Raw genomic sequence first — 20,933 nt, 5'->3', positions numbered from 1 at the left:
TGAAATTAATGGGAGAAGGTTAAAGCCCAAATTATAATCATATATCAACACCAGCAGCAAGCAGCAAGTACTTCCTCCGTTTCATAATAAATGAATTGTTAAATTTTGGCACATATATTAAGAAAAAAACATTAAAGACAAATTTAACACAATTTTCCATTTTTACCCCAAAGAAAATAAAAGATGACCTTGTAATATTTTTTCAAAAGTTAATTGGTTGTCAAATCATAAGGGTAAATTTGAAAAAAAATTCAATGATTCACTTATTTTAAAACATCAATAAATACCCCAATAATTCACTTATTCCGAAACAGAGGGAATATTGTTTTGCCACGTAAAAAATAAGACAACTTAAGAATCTTATCAAACACAAAAAATATGCATTTATGTATTGTGTCTGTTATATTGTTATTGATTCTAAGCTGGGGTCTATCAGAAACAACCTGTCTACTTCACCTGAGGTCGTGGTATGGACTGCGTACACTTTATTCTCTTTAGACCCCACTAGGTGGGAATATATAGAATATGTTGTTGTTGTTGTTTAATTTAATGGTGCAATCACATTTATAAAACACGAATTACACCGAATGATGACAATGTATGAATTGAACCTTGTTACAGAGTTGTTTCAATACTAAAAATCTTTACAGAATTTTCACTCAAACTTGAGAGGAATTAGAGAAGGAAGAAGTTTTTCCTCTTCTTTTTCCTTTTTTGCAGAGATTGAAGTTGTAATCCTTTTACAATTTCGAAGAGGCAACTTTTCAAACAATTATATCTCTTTTATTTATTAATGTATTATATATAAATTTGAGTTGACCCACATGGATGACTCGGTCCAATATCCTTCAACAGCAAAATTCGTTTAATTTACTTTCGAGATATACAAACGTATTGTGTTTATATGTATTTCTTATATATCATACACTTATCAACGGTCATCAATTTTGACTTTGCACGTGCATAGATATGCAAATTGAAATTTTTGATCTATTATAATCATTAATAGTATTATCTAGTGAATCAGTTTCAACAGGTAAAATCCAACTAATTGGAACCCGGTTCCTCTTCATTTCCATTCTCTTCAATTTCTCTAAGTTCTTGCTTAAGATACATGTTATAGTTTAAAATTAATAATTAAAATTTAATAAATTAAATCAAAATTTTAATCATAATAATCTACTTCCATATATTTATTACTTAAATATTTTTAACAATTCATTATATCTTTCTTAAATATATTAAATCATTTCTTTTTTTAATCCTTGAACAAGTTTCTGCTGGCTTTTTACTTTTCTTTTTGGCTAAAGTTTGCCTTTTTCTTCAATAATTTTTTCAAATGAGAAAATAAAGATTGTGTCTTGAAGTTTTACTAATTTTATTTTCTTTTTGTGTCAATAATAATCCATTATATTTGTGCCAAATCAAATATATATAAAAATTGTGCCAAATAAATCCATTACATTTTCTTTATGTAGCTCTTTTGAATTCTTAATTAGAAAAAATAAAATTTTAACTATAGTATGAATTTTTAAAAAATAAAAATATTTAGAAAAAGTTTTTAATATATATTTGTGGTGGTAAAGAATTTATTTTAAAAAATAAGTAAAAGATATAGTGAATATTTAAGAAGAAAATATAACTAAATATAATTTTAAATCGTAACATGGGTCTTCAATTCAAGCAAGAATTTGGAAAAATTGGAGAGAAGAGCGGAATGCAATATCATGTTCTCTTGTAGTGTATGAACACTCCTCCGCCCACTTTTATGTGAAATTGATTTATAACATTATTTTGCATATATTGTATGTTTTTTTATAATAATATTTTGACGTAAAATCAACAAAATATTGAAACAAATAATAATAATAATACTATCATAAAGAGATCCAACTTATTTATAATTTGAAAAATTCAATCTCTTTTCGTTATTGTGCAAGAGATCAATCAAACAGGTTGAGATTATTGACTTGCATAATTGCATTAAAAATGGAATATAATGTTGTTTCCGTACGTCATCCATGCAAAAAATAACATACCTTTTGGTTACTTTAATTCTTACATTGCTTCAGTGTAAGATAAAGTGCCCCTTTCTTCAGGAGTTTTGACTATTATGATAACGTGAGCGTACATAACTGTTTAATTTCTCCTTTACTGATAAAAAATAAAGAAAGAGAAATTCAGTGCAGTCTCGTTTTTTCCTTTTTCTTTTTCCCAATTTGGGGCATGGAAGGGAAAATGGGTAAGGACTAATTAAGGAGTTTACAATGTGTGAAATTAAACTTAGTTACTAAAATTATTCATAGAAATTCAGTAGAATAATGTTTGGACAACTTATAATTAAAAAACAGAAAGTGCTGCTTCTATTTGGTGCGAATGTCTAGTAGTCGATTTAAAAAATATTTTTAGTGTTTGGTCTATTTTTAAAAAGTATTTCTAGGTGTTTTCTCAAAAAAAAAAAAAAAGTACTAGTTTTAAGATGAGATTATTCTATCTCTACTTCATATGCGATAATAGCTCACTATTTCATTATTTTATCTCAACTTCATATGGGGATAATAACCCACTATTTTACTATTTTATCTCAACCTCATATAGGATAATAATCTACTATTTTAATATAAATGATGGCATAAAATAATTTTGAAATTATCTACTAATATTTTATATATATCAAATATGAAATAAAATTAATCTTAAATTTATCTTGAGATTATTATATTTATCTTACGAGCATGCAATTCTTATAGTAGTTGATTCAGAAAAAGTAGAAGCTTGTCCATGCATAACCTAGACAGAAAGCTGGCTTGGCAGTGTTGTTTGGGAAAATAACCCTTATCATATCCCATCAAATTAAATAATATCCCCATTAATTTGCGGTATAAAAAGTTAATTAATGCATCTGCCTTTGAAGTGTGTAGAGAGTAGTTGGCAACGAAAACGAGAAGGTGCTATGAGTGACTGATCAAACCAGGCCTTTTACATTGATGTGAAGTTTCCTTGGAAACCTCTATCCATCTAAAAAACAATGTAGTGAATGTGTATGTAAATAGGAGTACCCTTTTTGTGAATGTGTAGAATTTTATTTTCTTTCTTTTTCAGATATAAATTTGAGCGTGTAGCGGAGGAAATAGTTTCTCTATTTCAGTTATGAGGTAATGCAAAGTATGTTGTTGTTTTCATATATAAATTTTTTTGAAAAATATTTTCACATTGTTAGTGACAATCGACCGACGGTACGGTATATTGGACTTTAGAATCTTAGTTGGTTATTATAACTAAAAATATCAAAAATTGCGTGAATAATAGGAAAATATGAAGATGGAGGATTAAGATAAATTGTTAGTAGCATAGGTGAGCGAATTCTCTCTTTCCCGTGATAGAAAGTGTCCTAGTATGAATCAACTATTTACTCCTTTACCAATACTATTATTAATTTAATAATAAGCTAACATTAGTTAACTCTTCAATTTTATCACTACATTTCTCCTTTTACTTTGGTTAGTAATATATATTATTTCCACTGTTAATATTTTTCCTTTTTCCGTATTTCATCATAACCTTTTAGTTGTGCGAACATGTTCTGAAACACAATTTTTCTAGTCAAGAATTAAGCAAATTCAACCTTCCCATCCCGCTAATATAGAGATAAGGTCTATGTGCATTCTATTCTTTCCAACTCCACTTATGGGATAATCAACGTCTGTGTGTATTTCATCCTTCCAAACTCCACGTACTTATGGGATAATCCATCTCTTTGGCTACTGCAACTCTTACGCTAATCTCCTTCAACAGACTTATCTTTGATCATAACGAGCGTGCAAGTTTGTTTTTTATTTTCAAAGGGAAAAATGGACCCTATAATGAATGTTTTCCTTTATTTTTCCTCAATAAAATGAATGTCATCTAATCACTACCTCAGCAGTCTGCTCTCTAATTATCCTTTGTAATGATAGTTCTCTTAAAAATACATAATATAGCGTGATAGTTTGAATTTTATAACGAATATGCATGTGCAAATACACTGTATTTTACTGTTATTATATGCACGAATAAAGTGTGTTCTGCTACGTTTTATAATATAGATGATGCTAGTTTTTATAATTAACGGAAAATATCATAATAAATCTTAATTCAAAATAACCCTTTTATGTGCTAGCATTTCCTTATCTGAGCTAAATTTGGTTACATCTAGTGGGTGGTGTTCGATCTAAATGCAAGGGCCCAAATCAAAGCCATAGTCCGGCGAATCTAAAAAATAGATTTAAATTGGGGTAACTTTTAAATTTTAGCCCCAAATAATTTTTTTTTTATTAAAATAGTCTTTACCTATTAACTAATATTCTTTTGGAAAAAATTGCCCCTGATCAATGGAGTAAATTACATAAATGATCCTCGTAATGGATAACAACTCAATATTTATATCTTTCAACTTTTATTTTTTTTTTTCTCTTTTTAATTTTACTTTGATTTTAATTTTTTTCTTTTTCTTTTTAATTTTAATTTTTTCAACCCTTACTTTTTTTCTTTTTTCCTCTCAACTTCATTTTTTTCTTTTTTATTTTATATTATTTTTATTTTTTATTTTTTCTTTCCTCTGTTTTTTGTTCTTTTTAGCTTTTCTCAATCCTTACTTTTTTTTCTTTACACCTTTCAACATCTACTTTTATTAAAAAAATATTTTTCTTTGATTTTTTTCTTTTTAAATTTTTCTCAACCTTTATTTATTTATGGTTTTCTTAACCTTTTTTTTTTTTCTATTCTCTCTCAACTTCTACATTTTCTTTGATTTTGCTTTTTAAATATTTTTCTTCACTTTCTTCTTTTTTTGCAATTTTTATTATTTTTGTTCTTTTCTTCGATTTCTTCCATTCAATTTACATCCCATGAGCAAGAGTTGACACTATCATATTATAAAGGCAAGTCTTATGACTTTCGAACAATAAGCTATGTTTCATGGGCAAGAGTTGACACTACTACATTGTAGAGGCAAGACTTATGATTTTCAAACTAAAAGTTATGTTTAATGGGCAAGAGTCGACACTACCACATTGTATTTTGATTTATGAGATGTTTTATAACTCTTACCTTAGAGGAAAGACTTAGCTCAGGGACTTTCAAACAACAAATTATACCCCACGGGCAAAAGTTGACTCTAGCACGTTATATTTTCATTTATGAGATGTTCTACAACTATTGCCTTGGAGGCAAAACTTAGCTCAAGGACTTTTAAACAACAAGTTATGTTTCATGGGTAAGAATCGACACTACCACATTGTATTTTGATTTATGAGATGTTCTACTACTATTGTCTTAGAGGTAAGACTTAGTTCAGGTACTTTCAAACAAAAAATTATACCCCACGGGCAAAAGTTGACTCTATCACGTTATGTTTTTATTTATGAGATGTTTTACAACTGTTGTCTTTGAGGCAAGACTTAACTCAAGGACTTTCAAACAACAAATTATGCTCCATGGGCAAGAGTTGACTCTACCACAAAAAATTTCATTTATGAGATGTTCTACAACTATAGAGGCAAGACTTGGCTCAAGGACTTCCAAACTACAAATTATGCCCCACGGACAAGAGTTGGCTTTACCACGTTATATTTTCATTTATGAGATGTTCTACAACTATTACCTTAGAGGCAAGACTTAATTAACTCAAGGACTTTCAAACTATAAATTGTGTCCCACGGGCAAGAGTTGACTCTACCACGTTTTGTTTTCATTTATGAGATGTTTTACAACTATTGCCTTAGAGGCAAGACTTAATTGACTCAAGGACTTTCAAACTACAAATTATGCCCCACGGGCAAGAGTTGACTCTACCACGTTATGTTTTCATTTATGAGATGTTCTACAACTCTTGCCTTAGAGGCAATACTTAATTAGCTCAAGGACTTTCAAACTACAAATTATATCCCGCGGGCAAGAGTTGACACTACCACGTTATGTTATCACTTATGAGATGTTCTACAACTTTTGTCTTAGAGACAAGACTTAATTAGCACAAGGACTTTCAAACTACAAATTATGTCTCACGGGTAAGAGTTGACTCTACCACGTTATGTTTTTATTTATGAGATGTTCAACAACTATTGCCTTAGAGGCAAGACTTAATTGGCTCAAGGATAAAAGAGGGAAAAGAAAAAATAAAAATGGAAAAAAATAAAAATAAAGTTTGAGAAAAATGAGAGAAAAAAAAAAGAACTGATAAAAACTAAAAAGAAAATAAAAAATAAAGGTTAAAGACAAATGAATTTAAAAAATAAAAAATAAATAGATAATGCTTGAGAAAACAGAAAAAGAAGAAAAAAATTAAGGATGAGACAAATAAATTAAAACATGAAAATAAAATTAAAGCAAAAAATAAAAAGTAAAAATAATAAAAAAATAGAACAATAAAATTAAAGAAAAAAATAAAAAAGTGAAAATAATAAAAAATAGAATAATAAAATTAAAGGAAAATAAAAAAATAAAAAATAGAATAATAAAATTAAAGGAAAAAATAAAAAGTGAAACTAATAAAAAATAAAATTTGAGAGACAAATAAGTATAAAAATTTTAAAAAATATATTTGAGATGTTGAGGGGTAAAATGATACTTGTACTATACTTAAAAGGCAAAATGACTCGATGGACTCTTGTACTATGTCTTTTTTGTAATGTGGATACTGCTACTTACATGTTTGTCATTTGGACCCCTAAACCCACTAAAAAGCAATATTTTAAACCCTTTGATCGTTGATCGGACCGATGTGGTATTTAAATGACTGACTAGAACAAAGTGCGTGATCACACACGCGTGAGGTGCAAGTGGGGGTCATTTTTTAATCAATTTTATATTAAAATAATTAAAAATAATATTTTTAATAAATAAGTAATATTAAAATAATACTAATTTTTTTTTTAAAAAAAAAGGGCAGTCAGCCCTACAAACCCCCCCTCCTCTTCCACACATGCTTTTTCTCCCTCTTCCCTCCCCGTCCCTGTCCACCACCACCGTCTCTGTACACCACCTTCACAAAAGCTAATAAAGTTGATACGGAAACAAGTTATACCATACATATTAGAAGAATAATCCTTCTAAAAAAAATTAGAAGAATTAAATGAAATTGAAGAAAAAAGAGCAATAAGTATTTGGCCAACATAAAATTTTCCAAGGATTTCGTGGGCGCATATTGTGAATGATAAGTTTATTTATTTTGGAAGCATAGTAAAGCTTAATAATTCAACGGAATCAACAACAGTGGTCGGGTTTAGCAGTTTGAGATCGTTAATGGAGTTTTGGGTCGAATTTTTGGTGGGATGGAGCAGATGACATGGTTTTTCGGCGAGAACTCATCGAAAAAAGTGAGTTTCTGTGCGTTTTTCCTCTCTCGAGTCTCTCTCCCGTCACTTTTTTTTCTTTTCTCCTCTTTCTTTCTCAATTCTTTCCTTCTTTGAATTCCTTTATCGATTTCTCTCTACTCTCCCTCCATTTTTTTTGCGTCTTCTATGATTTCTTTCCTTTTTCGCTTAATTTGTGTGTGTGAATCTGTGAATACGATGTGTGTGGATTGTTGCGTGTATATATCAGCTTATGTGTGTTCTGTTTAGTGTGTGAGTGTGTGTATTTTTTCTTATTCAATGGGAACAGCTTGGGGCTGCAATGGGAGATACCCTGCAATGGTGTTGTGTTTGTGTGGTGATGGTGGTGAAAATTTACAGGTTTTGGAAGGTGTCGAGACAGGTGCGGCCATGGAGATGGAAAAGAAAACCCAGCCCCCACCATTTTTTTTTAATTCTTAATTTAGTTTTTTTATTTTTTAAATATCTATTTTCTTATGTGGCATTTAATGTAATATTTAAAATGATGTGGAAGCTGATATGGAATTTAATATAATATTTTAAAATGATGTGGCAGCTGATGTGGAGGCGAGTGTGTTACACACACCAAAATAGAGTTTAAAATATTACTTTTTAATGGGTTCAAGGTTCCAGATGACAAACATGTAAGTATGAGTATCCACGTTACAAAACGAACATAGTACAAGGGTCCACCGAATCATTTTATCTACTTAAAAAATAAAAAAAATTACTTTTTAAAGACATTTGTTATTGGAATCAAATATTTAAATCCACCATATTTGGATCTAGGACATGCAACCTTCTGGTCATAGTCCATTATCACTGCACAATGGGCCAACAATAAGCCCACTAAAAAGCCCAGAAGCTTAAACCCTCCAAATTATTCCATGCAGTAGTAGAACCCTAAACCCGAATTTCCTTCTTTACCCATTTCCCCGACTGACACTTTCACCGGAACAGCATGTCGAAATGGTGGCGTGCGGCGGCAACAACCGCTGGAGTTCAGAGGTCGACGGCGTCAGCTAGACGGAGATCGTATTTTACAATTCAAGCGATCCCTAGGGAGGTTACCGGAAGTAGAGTTTCGAGTAGAGATCGAGCTCAAGGTCGTATTCCGGCCGTTGTTTTCTCACAGAACTGCGTTCAGTCCAAACCTAATGATCCAACTTCCATTGTAGCCGGAGGTTCTGTTTCTAGGAAGTTCCTTCTTACAACTGAAAGGAAGCAGATTAAAGCGATCATTGATTCGATTGATCTACCTTTCTTCTATTCCACAACGTTTCCTCTTCAGATTCGAGCTGGTTCGGGATCGTCAACTTTACTGGAATCTGGAAAAGTACTTCCCATTAAGGCAAGTGATACTTGTTTTTGTGTTTTCTGTTATTGTTCTATTTGAAAAGGACTGTATTTGATTTGTATATTTTATTAGTGATACTGAAATGTTATAGAATGGTTTAAGAATTAGTTTGATTGAAGAAAAGTAGGTTAAAGGTGTACATTTAAATAGATTATTGAATTCGAATTTAGGAAGCTGTATGCATTAGAATTATATCGAACATTTTGGACCGTTGCAAGTGGATTGTCATTGTCATTGTATTTTGTGGTAGTTTAAACTTATGTTTTGATTCTGCTGTTTGTATAGATTCATAGGGATGAAGAGACTGGGAAGATATTGAATTTGGTCTTTGTATGGGCAGAAGACGGAACGAAATTAAAGGTCGACGTGCCTGTTGTGTTCAAAGGGGAGCATGAGTGCCCTGGTCTTAAGAAAGGTAAAGGCTTCTCTTCTTCTTTTTGTCTCTGTTTTTTTCTCTCCATAATTTCTTGTCACATTGCTTATGGACAAGCATATTCTTCAGAGAATGATTTATCATTTGCAAGTAATAAGACCTATCTCTTTATGGGGACTGTTCCTGAAAAATCTCCAGTATATTTGTAATAGAGTGATCAAAGAGAAAAATGGTGAAGCATGCTTGCTCTCACTATTTCAGAGCACTATTATTGATATACTTAGTTGTTGCCGTTTGTGTTTGGGAAACCAATTAATCAATTACAATTCAATCTCAAATTTATTGTAATGTTAAGCATCTAACTGTGGTAGGTTTTCTGTTGTCTCTTATGCTTATTACGGAACAAGAGTGACATATCATTATAATGTAGCTATAATTTGTGAGCTTCTGTAACTTATAAAAGAAGCATGAGCTTCTGTAACTTATCAAGAAGATTAGGGGCTTCTGTACGTATATGGCAGTTTTCTAAAGTATGGCTTATAAGAATATCAGCTTACATTGTGTATCACCCTAGTTAGGATTGGTCTCGTATGTGAAATAGGAGAAGTAATTTACCCAAACAGGTGAACCATGAGAACCCAATAGCTTTTGCATAGCCGACCTGGGATATATATTGCTCACATGACATTCTATGCATTTTATCACTTATAATCTTTTCCATTGCTGGCTGATTTTCCTCTTGAATATACTCAATTAAAGTGAAATTACAATCTTTCTGAGTGATTTCTGTTAATTAGTTCTGGTTCTGAAATTAAACACAGAAATATGACTAGCTAGTAGTGACTTACAAATCATAACCACGCATACCTTTGACAGGCAACTATTGTCCGAAACAACATCATATAGGCTGATTTGAACCTTCAAAGCCAGAAAGTCCAAATACTTCAAATTTCCTGTTTCCTTTTATGACCAACAAAGATCATTTGAAAGAGAAGAAGTTTTCCATTTTCTTTGTTAATACCCTTCTTGGGGTGATTTAACCGGAAAGAGAATACTCATGAATACGTTGGAATTTAATTAGTCTGTAACATCATGGTATATATGCTGTCTTGAAGGGTATCAAAGAGGATACTTTTATTGCTGAAATCCCAGAGTTTATGCATTCTACATTTGCATGACAACTATAAAGAAGTACCACTTTATCCAGCTCTCTGGATTATCCTTCCAACACTATTTCAGAAGCTGATTGAAGTTGCACAGTGAGAACTCCGTATGAGTATTTTATGTGATCCAATATTCAAGAGATCCCTTCCCTGCAATAGTGTTATTATACTCGCATCCATTTACGAAGGACAAATATTTAGGAGCATACATTTGCTGACACCAGCTGGCTGCAAGCTAAGTAATAAGATATTTGGACCTATACTATAAGTCTATAACTAATCATCGAAGACTTGGTATGCGTCGATTCAGTGAACATATCAACTTATTAGGCTCAATATGCAATTTCATCTCTAGCATTGTCTGAAAATTTAAATGAAGTACCTTTTGGTGATAGAATACTGCTTTCAATAAGATCTCCCTCTCAAGAACTATTTAATGAGAATTCCAGTTTGAACCTTGGCTATGTCCCGTCGTGCTTTCTTAGATTATGCTCTGAGTGGATGGTGATTGAAAGGATTTATGTCAGCCTGTCTGTCCTAGCTTCCAGCCTACTACATTTGCTTGTCAAATTATTTCAGGCAAACTTTCATTTAATCTTTTGAGATTTTAACTGCATTAAGCAGCTTGAAACAATTAACCTAAATATCGATCGAAGCAGATGGTCTAGGCTCTACAAATTTAACACTACCTGTCTTTGTCTAATTATGAACTCCAGTTCCAGCAATAGTAAGCTCCTGTTTTTGTATCCTTAGAATATAATAAGAGGAACTAATATTTCAAAAAGAGTTTTCTCCAGGAGTTCACTTAAGATGCTGTGAAGCCTGATACTTCCTCTAATGGAACCCACATGATAAACTAAATTTGGTTTAAACCTAGATAGGTCGTGAAAGCCCTTTTTTATTTGCTTCAGAAAAGATGTCTTCTAATATCAGCACGCGGAAGGGTTATCTTGTTTAACAGGATTAATTTTCTGTTCAAATTATGTGGAGCAACTGCCTAGTGCCTTCTCAAGTTACAACAAAATATAGCGGGTACTTATTGTCTTGACACCTTAAACTAATGGCAAATTTTTGTCAGAAATCTTGTGCCAGCATCATTTTCAAGTTTCTTTAAGGTGCTTATTTGTTATCCTGTCTAATGCTAGGAATGACAATGGAAAAAAGTAAGTAAAGCTTAATGCTTAGATTGGCTTGCAGTAATCGTACCACTTCTCATTGATATGATAGACTGTGTGCGCTTCCTTTGCTATTAATTGTTCCATGAGAAAATCCGACATACATATATTTGTTTATAAATATGTTCAATGAAAATGATTATTCGCCTTTAATACGAAAGCAGGTGGTTATCTAAACAAGATCAGACCTACCCTAAAGTTCTTGTGTCCAGCCGAACATATACGTCAAAAAATTGAGATCGACATAAGTCAGCTAGATGTTGAAGACAAAGTGTCCCTGCATGATATAGATGTTCATCCTACGTGGAAGCTCTTAAGCAAGAATGAAGCCATCCCAGTTTGTAAGATTAAGGCAACTGTTGATAGATAGTTTTTGTCCAAGCTATATTGAGACTGCTAGAGGCATCTGAAGTCCATTAGCTCAACATTGTCTATTCTAATTTGACATGGTTTTGTTGGTTGAATGGTGTATAAGGACGGTCAAAAGACATTAGAAGCGTTTGCATACTGTAGTAGTGAAAGTGCTATTTTGGGACTTCTTCTAGAATAATAAACCTGTGCATTAATGAGTAAATGGAAAATGCAACTGCAGTCTTTTCAAGTTTTTAGGAGTGCACCCAAATGCTGAGCTTTGAGTCACCTGTGGCTGCGTCATTAAAATATTTTGTTATTAAGCAGGAATCCTCTCGAGGATTTTTTTATTGTTAAGACTTGAAGAGTATTGTACTATGTTGAAGTTTTTGATAAACCTATGTGACTTATTCTAACTAGTAAAGTCAATTTCCGTTCTTGTAAACACCGGAAGACCTGGAAGGAAAGTGGCAACTAACAAGCTTTAATGCATTGAAATGAATGGTGGGTCAAGAGAGAGAGAAGACACAGGAAAATATTACTATATTTTTTTTCATGATTGATTGATCTGCAAAATATATGAGTTATCTTTAAAGTCAAGAAGATGACTTCCTTGGTGAAGCAAGGGGAAAAAAAAAGCAAAATGATTTCTCATAATTTCGTAAGCCACCATCTTTTTGGAAACCTCTCTATCTCACCTCTGAGATAGCGGTATGGGCTGCTTACATTTATCTTCCTCAGACTGAGTATGTTATTGTTGTTGTTCGTAAACCACCATTTGTTGAGTAGAACCCGAATAACCTGAATGGCCACTGACTCTGGGAATCCCGACCTGAACTGTAGGAGTCTCGTCCAGAATAACATCCCTGGAGCCCCTACCTCCAGATGAGGTACCATTGAAAGAACCAAAAGTGGAGGACCTTTTGTTCTAAGCTGGTTATTAAATATAAAAAAAACCTATAAAATTATTTATTTAACTTCTTAGGCAGCCTGGATTCCAAGTCCTTGCTCCGTACAACTTTGCAATCATAAATGAAATAAGATGTCGGGGGATAACACGTTCTTAACACTAATGCAGAAAAAAATGGGAGACACGTTGTTCTTTCTTTTTCTTGATTGGTCTTTTTCAGAAATGAGAACCACATTCTCTCTTCTTCTTGGTTGTTATTTTTCAATGTAGTAGTGATAGTGCGTTATCTCTTCATTTTGGTTGTTCCTTTTTCAGTGAGAAATCTTTTAATATATACTCCCTCAATATTAAATGACTAAACAAAGTATGTTTACTCAAATTTATATTTTCAAAGCATAATTAATAAAGCTAATTTGGTAAAATAAATTCCTAATAAATGTTTTCTTAAGAAAAGTGTCAAGTAAAAAAGGGTCAATTATTTTGAAACGGAGGGAGTAAGTGTTTCACATTATTGCCATTAATGATGTGAGGCTTTTTTTTTTTTGTTTCTCAAAAAATTGAATCCAATTATACACTATCTTCAATTCCAACTTTTAAAAATTCAAATAAAATGAAAAGTATTTGAAAAAGAATATATAGTAGATCATATATAAGGTCTAATCTACGATATTATGAAATTATATATTTTGCGATATTATTTTTTAAAGCTAAATTTTGATTAAATTATCAACTTAATAATTTTATCAATTTTTCAAAATTAAGAAATATAAACTATATTATAAAAAAGTAAATGTAAGTTTTAAATATTCGATTTTCACTAACCAAAATCTAAAGTCTGAACTCTAAAGAAAAAGGCAAGACCAAATTATTCAACAACTTGAAGACAGGTGGGTCTAATTTTTTTTTTTTTGGGTCTTATCACCGTAAAAGAAAATTGGAAAAAAGGTGGAGTAGCACGTACTAATTTTGTACTCCCTCGGTTTTTAAAAAATAACCTACTTTAATTTGGTATAAAGTTTAAAATAATAAAAAATATTTTTGATCTTAAATTAAAATTATGTCAAATATATCAAAATATTTTTTAATCTTATGATCCTAAATATGTCACGAGAAAAATTAAAATTAAAGTATTACAAAAAAAAAAAAATCTTTCTTGTTGAAACGGATTAAAAAGAGTAATTCGTCCTAAACATGTCACGAGGAAAGTTGAAATGAAAGTATTACAAAAAAAAAAGAATCTTTCTTGCTGAAACGGACTAAAAAGAGAAACGGATTAAAAAAAATTAGATAATTCTTTTTAAAATGGAGGAAATATTTTTTATTAATGTTAAAATATTTATTTTAATATTAAAATAATTTTTAATAACAAATTGGTATAAAAGAAATGTACTAGATGAAGAATAAAAGGAGGAAGAGGGTAGAGTTCATTTTGACCTCACGATGGAGATATTTTTCTTGTTTTTTTCCTATCATTTTTCCTTATAACTCTCTTTTACTTCCTTCCCTTTTCGAACTTTTTCCGGGAACCCTCCGACGCCGATCAACCCGACGCCGGCGAGTTCCCCTTTCTCCGACGTCCCTCGGTTTCCGTGCCCCCCCCCCCCCCCCCCCCCCACCACCACTATGCTCCTTATCCTATCTTATGTACATGCCTTAAATATATCATGCATTTTGTAACCATAATTACAACAGGGGGCGGAGCCAGGGTACCGTAAGGGTGTTCATTTGAATCGTTTTATCGAAAAAATTACACCGTATATATATATATTTCATGCATGCATGCGTGTGTATAATATATGTTGAATCACCTTGATTTATTTTTGTAACAAAAGATCCTGGCTCCGCCACAGTAATAGAGACAATGCGTTGGTGGCAGAGCACATTTTCATCTTCCTCCGGTTCGTCCTCCTCTTCTTCATCGTCCTCGTCATCTTGCTCCAAAGTACACTCTGACGATAGTCTTATTGCCTCCAGTGGAGGCATTCGTTATTCAATCAAATCGGCTTTTTTCTTCTCTCGTAGGTGTCATCATGCTCGCGCTAAAAAGCTTCAAAATCTGACGGAAAATGACGCTGATGACTGGCGTTCTAACTGTTCCAATGATAATTTGCAATCTAAATGTTCCTCCTCCTCCTCTGATCGTCCGCCTCCGCAACCTTTGCCTTTGCCGGAACTGCGTCTTCTGCTCCGCCATGAATCCAATGCGGGTTCGAATGAACCTAATGTGCCATTGCCGTCGCCCTCAGACGCGCATTCCCATCATAAAACTGGAGAGGGTTCTTCCGATGTTGATACCCGTAAGGATGGTGTAGCGTCTCATGGGAGGTATGTAATCTCCTTTATGAATTTTCTTGCGCACCTCCACTAATTCCATCAGATATCTGTCACCTCTCATTAACATTTCATATACGATTAGATGAATAGTTATTTGTTTCCAATTTATTTTGTTTTAGTTGTGGATTCTGAATTGAATGTTTGGGTTTCTTTTTCAGAAAAATCAACTCAGTCAACATTAATGTTTAGTTTTTCTTGTAAAATTTAGCCTTTTATTGTAGGCTCTACCACAGTTTTTATTGGTCGGACTCTCCAAAAATGTTTCCGTACTTGTGTTGGATCCTTCAAAAATGCACTTTTTCGGGAGGATCCTACCCGCACCTAGTGACATTTTGTAGAGTCCGAGCAACACAGCGAGTTTTGGGTTATTAGTTTTCCACATTTGGAGGAGATAGTTGAAATTCAATGATATTAACTCATGAATTGGAGAAGATTGTCTGGTTGATGGATAGATCTTAGTTCTTCCAATAAAAGGAAAAGAAACCAGTGCTGAAATGAAAGTACCTTCGACCTCTAATGATGAGATTGGGGGTTCGACTCAGCAAAATGGGCTACTGTTGACTCATTCGCCATAAAAAATATGATGGAGGTTCATAGTAAACTTGAAAGGATGTTCCTATTTTCTCTCAGCATGGTATTTCTCATTCAGCTAGGAAGCTCGTGTAATCTTCGGATTATACTGACCCTGTATTTGTGTTCTTCTCTTTTCCTGTTTCAGCAGATTATCAGGCCAAGATGCTCAAAAGAAGAAAAAAGAGCACTTGGGAAGTCGGTTGTCTAGGAAGACACCTCAGAAGCTGCATGTTGGTGACAGAGTCTCTGAAATCAGGATCAGTGCACCTATTAGTGCTCCTGCAACTCCTTATGCAAGCCCTGGACTCAGCCCACTAAAAGATAGAGATCATTTAAGTTCTAATTACATGGCATTCCCTGGTGCTTTTCAAGTTTATTCTGCACCCGAGATGCCTCCATCCGACACCCCTCAGTATCCAGGTTTCTATTACCGTGTACTCCCGGAGAAAAATGCTTTTAGTGTTGAGAATTCTCCTCATCAAAGTCCAAGAGTAAGCCCACAGAGGAGTAGAAAGGTTGCAAGCGGACCTTCATCACCTTTGCATCCCTTATTACCAAATGAGAACTCAGCAGCACGCCGTGAGAATAGTTCTCAGGGCAATGTCTATCCGCTACCACTTCCTCCTTTAGGTGCCACTTCTTCACAACCTACTTCGATTCCATCGGTGTCCTCTAATGCAGAGCTGACACCAATCAAAGGCCAATGGCAAAAGGGGAAGCTTATTGGGCGTGGGACATTTGGAAGTGTATATGTTGCATCAAACAGGTATAGTTTCCAAATAGATCTTATTGCATATGAATATGTTTCTCCTCTTGCATACACCGTTAAGTTTCTAATGTAGCCCATTGTTTTTAATTTTAATCAGAGAAACTGGAGCTTTATGTGCGATGAAAGAAGTTGAATTATTACCGGATGACCCAAAATCTGCTGAGAGCATAAGGCAATTACAGCAGGTAATATTTCCCTCATTCTCTTTGTTTCTTAGTCCTTCAACACTTATACTTTGTGTCTTGATTTTGATTGTTCATAGTCAATAGCACTTACTGAAAATCTAGATATTTTTTTGTTTTATAAAATTTAGATATTCAAAAATTATATGAAAAATTTTACAAGTTGCATTTCTTGCTCATGTCAATATGACAAAGAACATATATTTTAAAACTTTATTCTAAGTTTACATTATTTGAATCTCGAAAAACGAAACATGCCACGTAAGATGGGACAGACGGAGGATTAAATTTGCATCTTGATTGATGAACTGGATCATATTGACCATTTAAAGCAGCAGTACCAAGCATATTGAGTATGAAATGTTGAATGTGAATACACTTAAAAATTAGCAATCACCAAAACTCTATCAGGGGCACATGAGGACATCTTTGTTGTCAAATGGTTTCAACTTCTAACAGTCTCCAACTTTTATCTTGGTATAGGAAATCAATGTTCTCAGTCATCTCAAGCACCCAAATATTGTCCAATATTACGGCAGCGAAATAGTAAGTCGTCGTTATTCTCCAATTAAGTTATGGACTTGATTTATCAGTGCATGTTGTCCTCAACGAGAGTCTACTTCTTTGATTGTGCAGGTTGGTGACCGATTTTACATTTATCTGGAATATGTTCACCCTGGTTCTCTCAATAAATTCATCCATGACCATTGTGAAACAATTACAGAATCCATTGTACGGAATTTCACTCGCCATATTCTTTGTGGATTGGCTTACTTGCATAGCAAAAAAACCATTCACAGGTAAAAGTCTGAGATTTCATTTATGATGGAGGATTATACTGAACATTCTGAATAACAAATTTGAAATTTGTACATGTATAGGGACATAAAAGGGGCTAATTTGCTTGTTGATGCTTATGGGGTCGTAAAGCTTGCAGATTTTGGGATGGCTAAGCATGTAAGTTCTCAACTCAAAAATATGTGGTATAGTCATTTTAGTTACAATAACAGAAGTAAAAATGTCGTTAGGAGATTCCCTTTTCCTGGATGCCAGACTGCCAGTACGTGTAGCATAACCTTTCACTTTGACTACATTATCAATGACAAGAATAGAATTTTTTTTCATCTTTATAACTTATACCGGCTGTTGTGGGCCGACTTTTGCTAGTCTTATATCTTATCTTGAACCTTTACTCTTTCTATGCAGCTCAATGGGCAAGCAGCTAATCTCTCCTTAAAGGGAAGTCCTTACTGGATGGCTCCTGAGGTACTTTCTTTGAAACATTCACTTCGTTCTTATGTTCTCTTACCTCATGCAGTCATGCTTATACCTTTTGTTGCTTGGCAGCTCTTGCAGTCAGTTATGAAGACGGATACTACCACTGATATCGCGTTTGCTACTGACATATGGAGTTTGGGTTGTACTGTAATTGAAATGCTGAATGGCAAACCACCTTGGAGTGAATATGAAGCAGTAAGGACTTTGATTTGCTCATGCCTAACTCAACACATAATCTTTTTTCTTCCTCATGCTTAGCTCACATGTAATCTTACTTGATGGAGATGCGTTTCTTTTGCATGCTGCCATGCTCCCTTAGATTCATGTGGTCTACAAGAAGTCTCGCCCTTTTTATGGATAATTTTTTCTTGTAACCCTACCTCTTAGAGTGAAGTGGAGGTTTTCTTGTAGTAGTAATTGCGCTAAGCAAGACTGATGTTGTTATCTTTTGCATTGTGTCTAGGGGATCTTTTGATTTCACTAGTTTCCCTATTCATTGGTGCCAAACAAATATTTTTGCTGGATCGGTATGTTATTTCATTTCCTTTTTTTACCCCTCCCTAGGAGCTCCCACCCCTTTTTCTCCCTTGATGACCCGAGCTCACAACCTTCGGATTGGAAGTGAGGGGTGCTTACCATCCCAACAACTCCCTCTTGTCGTATGTTATTTCATTTCATTATTGAAGTTTGCAGTAAAGGCACTGTAGTGATTATATAAGTACATCGGCACAAAGATAAATTACTGACTCTGCATAGAACCAACGAAGCCACACAACTTGTCTAGTCATCTCTCCTGTGTTTTTGCTCTAATGCATAAAGTTCAAGTATTTCTTTCCTCCATTCAAAAGTCAACACTTAGTTATCTTACCAATGTAAGATATAAATGGATATAAAATCTTATGACACTCGAGTCAGTGGAATGTTAGTTTATCCCCCTTTTTGCAGGCTTAATTTGTAAAGCAACTTGTCAAACCGTCTATGAAGAGCAGCACCACATTAACCATATTCATTTTTGCAGGCTGCAGCCATGTTCAAGGTTCTAAAAGATACACCTCCAATACCGGAAACATTATCACCTGAAGGGAAAGATTTCTTGCGCTGTTGTTTCCGTAGGAACCCAGCAGAGAGGCCCTCGGCCAGCATGTTATTAGAACATCGCTTTATGAAAACCTCTCATCAGCCAGATGTACCTTCTTCCCTCAAACCAGTTGATGGGCTACGAGTCAAAGTAAGTATCTTCAATTCCTCTCCTCTCCAGCTCCTTTTCTTCATTTTCTCTTTTGAGTTGTGATTATCAATGCAATAATGTAACTTTAACAGGAAAAGTTGAATTCTCAAAAAAGGCAGACAACATACCATCTTGACCCAGGGCGTTTATCACTAGAGAGGTAGCTCTCAAAAGAACTTTCAGTGAAGTGAAACTTAGATGATTCCAAATGATGGACCGCTTACGCGAACACATTCATGAGATGGGCATTTCTTCATGCATGGACATCTAATCTTCTGTACAATTAGGACAGGCCAGCTGTGGATCATTGAAACTCCAACTTAATATTGGAGCCCCATCATTTCACTCGTTCAACTCCTATGGCCATGTCCACAGTTAATCCCCATGCACCCTGTTCGGCGTATTGTTGTGAGCACTATTGCAAATGTAAAGTCATTGCATATACCGGGTGCAACTACAAAACCGTCAACTGATTTGGGATGTAAGTAGCAGACAATTTTTGGTTTCTCTTCCAACAAGAGCTGAACTTGTGAATACAATGGAGACCTCTACTATATATATACGCTGTGTAGATAGCTTGAAGGTGAAAACTGAGTTGGAGCCTGCAGGCACTTTTGCTTGTTGTCAATACTAACACCTCGAGAGGATCATAGGTTTTATCAACTAGGGAAGTTTTTTTCCTGCAGACTTTGGAGTTTAGAAGTAGGTTTTCTGTAATTTTCCAAAGCAGGAGATTCAACAACAATCAAAAGAAAATGATATTCTTTGACAATTACAAAATTCATTATTGAATCTCGTATCTATTTTGTTTTCTTTTTCAATTTCCACGATCATGATTCATGTCTAGTGTTTTTGTTGTATTGTGCAACTTGGGGCAGCTAAAGCTAGTTTGACTAAGCAACTGCCACTCTTGTGTCTGTAATAATGACTAGATTTTTCAGTGCGTTAAATTTATAGGAGTATCATGGTATCTCTTACTGAAGTACGAGGATAAACTAAACAGCATCACACATTTGACATTTTCAGCTAAAAGAGAAAGAAAATGAATTGTTGAATGAGCTTATTTATCAAGCGATGATAAATAATACTAGTAGTAATAATAAGCCCAACTTATTGATCGTCATTAGTGAGAATGACACAAAATAAGCTAAACTGTTGTGCCACTTACTAGAACCTTGCTTAAAGCTGAGATGGAAAGTGTGGTCAACAGAAAAGGTAGAAACGTCAATGTAAAAGATTTTTTTTTTTAAAAAAGATAAAGTACAATTTACTACTCCCTCCGTTTAAAAAAAAATGACCTAATTTGATTTGATTTGAATTTTAAGAAAATAAAGAAGATTTTTGACTCTTGTGACGTTAAATGTCCTTCAATCTTATGGTTTTAAACATGTCACATGAAAAGTTAAAATTAAAAAGTTGCTAAAAAAGAAAAAAATCATTCGTTTTTAAAGGGACGGAGTAATAAAGTAGGTAGGTGTAGGCTGTAGAATAAATACATAAAATTTAAATACTATGATTTTCTTTCCAAATATATGGATTTTCCCCTCATCCAACCAAACAAACATCCCCCAATCATAGTGCAATCACGTGCCTCTTTCCTTTTGCCAGTTCATCTCCTTTCAATATCTAAAATTTCCATAAACAAAATCTTCATCGCACAGGGATGGATCCACCACAGGTAGAGTCCATGGACATCTCCACCAAAAACTACCCCCCAATTGAAGATGATCAAGACAAAATAGTTGACCAGTGGTAATTTTTTTTTCTCCTCAATTTTCCCCTTGTTGTTTTCTCTTTTTAGTTAAGTACAACTATTTCTGTTAGCGTAAATTTACTTGTTGTTTTTTATTATAATATTTTTGTTGTTTTTGTTGTACATGTTTGTGCA

General features: G+C 33.6%; 2 protein-coding genes across 3 annotated transcripts; both read left to right on the top strand.

Annotated features, from left to right (window-relative positions):
* The first annotated feature begins 8,219 nt into the window (after positions 1 to 8,219).
* On the top strand, positions 8,220 to 12,216 carry LOC107860327 (50S ribosomal protein L25). The gene is made up of 3 exons (XM_016705645.2): positions 8,220 to 8,703; positions 8,995 to 9,124; positions 11,585 to 12,216. Exons 1-3 carry the CDS (start codon positions 8,314 to 8,316, stop codon positions 11,788 to 11,790), a joined length of 726 nt encoding a protein of 241 aa, XP_016561131.1. The 5' UTR covers positions 8,220 to 8,313; the 3' UTR covers positions 11,791 to 12,216.
* Positions 12,217 to 14,092: 1,876 nt separating this feature from the next.
* Positions 14,093 to 19,837, top strand: LOC107860324 (mitogen-activated protein kinase kinase kinase 5). 2 transcript variants are annotated; one of them, XM_016705641.2, is made up of 10 exons: positions 14,093 to 15,006; positions 15,734 to 16,354; positions 16,455 to 16,542; positions 17,023 to 17,085; positions 17,176 to 17,339; positions 17,421 to 17,496; positions 17,746 to 17,805; positions 17,887 to 18,012; positions 18,836 to 19,045; positions 19,138 to 19,837. In XM_016705641.2, exons 1-10 carry the CDS (start codon positions 14,543 to 14,545, stop codon positions 19,207 to 19,209), a joined length of 1,944 nt encoding a protein of 647 aa, XP_016561127.1. In that variant the 5' UTR covers positions 14,093 to 14,542; the 3' UTR covers positions 19,210 to 19,837. The 2 variants fall into 2 exon arrangements, with proteins under 2 accessions (XP_016561127.1, XP_016561128.1); XM_016705642.2 differs by having other exon boundaries at positions 14,102 to 15,006; positions 15,737 to 16,354.
* The last annotated feature ends 1,096 nt before the right edge of the window (positions 19,838 to 20,933 follow it).

The sequence above is a fragment of the Capsicum annuum genome, chromosome 2 (genome assembly GCF_002878395.1).
Source record: "Capsicum annuum cultivar UCD-10X-F1 chromosome 2, UCD10Xv1.1, whole genome shotgun sequence".
Lineage (NCBI taxonomy): Eukaryota > Viridiplantae > Streptophyta > Magnoliopsida > Solanales > Solanaceae > Capsicum > Capsicum annuum.
The sequence above is the reverse complement of the archived record's forward strand: the minus strand, read 5'-3'. Positions and strand labels throughout refer to the sequence as shown.

Bases quoted from the DNA above. Each gene is read 5' to 3' on its own strand.
- LOC107860327 (XM_016705645.2), top strand. From the start codon at position 8,314: ATGTCGAAATGGTGGCGTGCGGCGGCAACAACCGCTGGAGTTCAGAGG. The intron at 8,704-8,994 runs GCAAGTGATACT...CTGTTTGTATAG, and splicing joins GAAAAGTACTTCCCATTAAG to ATTCATAGGGATGAAGAGAC. The intron at 9,125-11,584 runs GTAAAGGCTTCT...ATACGAAAGCAG, and splicing joins GTGCCCTGGTCTTAAGAAAG to GTGGTTATCTAAACAAGATC.
- LOC107860324 (XM_016705641.2), top strand. From the start codon at position 14,543: ATGCGTTGGTGGCAGAGCACATTTTCATCTTCCTCCGGTTCGTCCTCC. The intron at 15,007-15,733 runs GTATGTAATCTC...TTCCTGTTTCAG, and splicing joins GGTGTAGCGTCTCATGGGAG to CAGATTATCAGGCCAAGATG. The intron at 17,340-17,420 runs GTAAAAGTCTGA...GTACATGTATAG, and splicing joins AGCAAAAAAACCATTCACAG to GGACATAAAAGGGGCTAATT.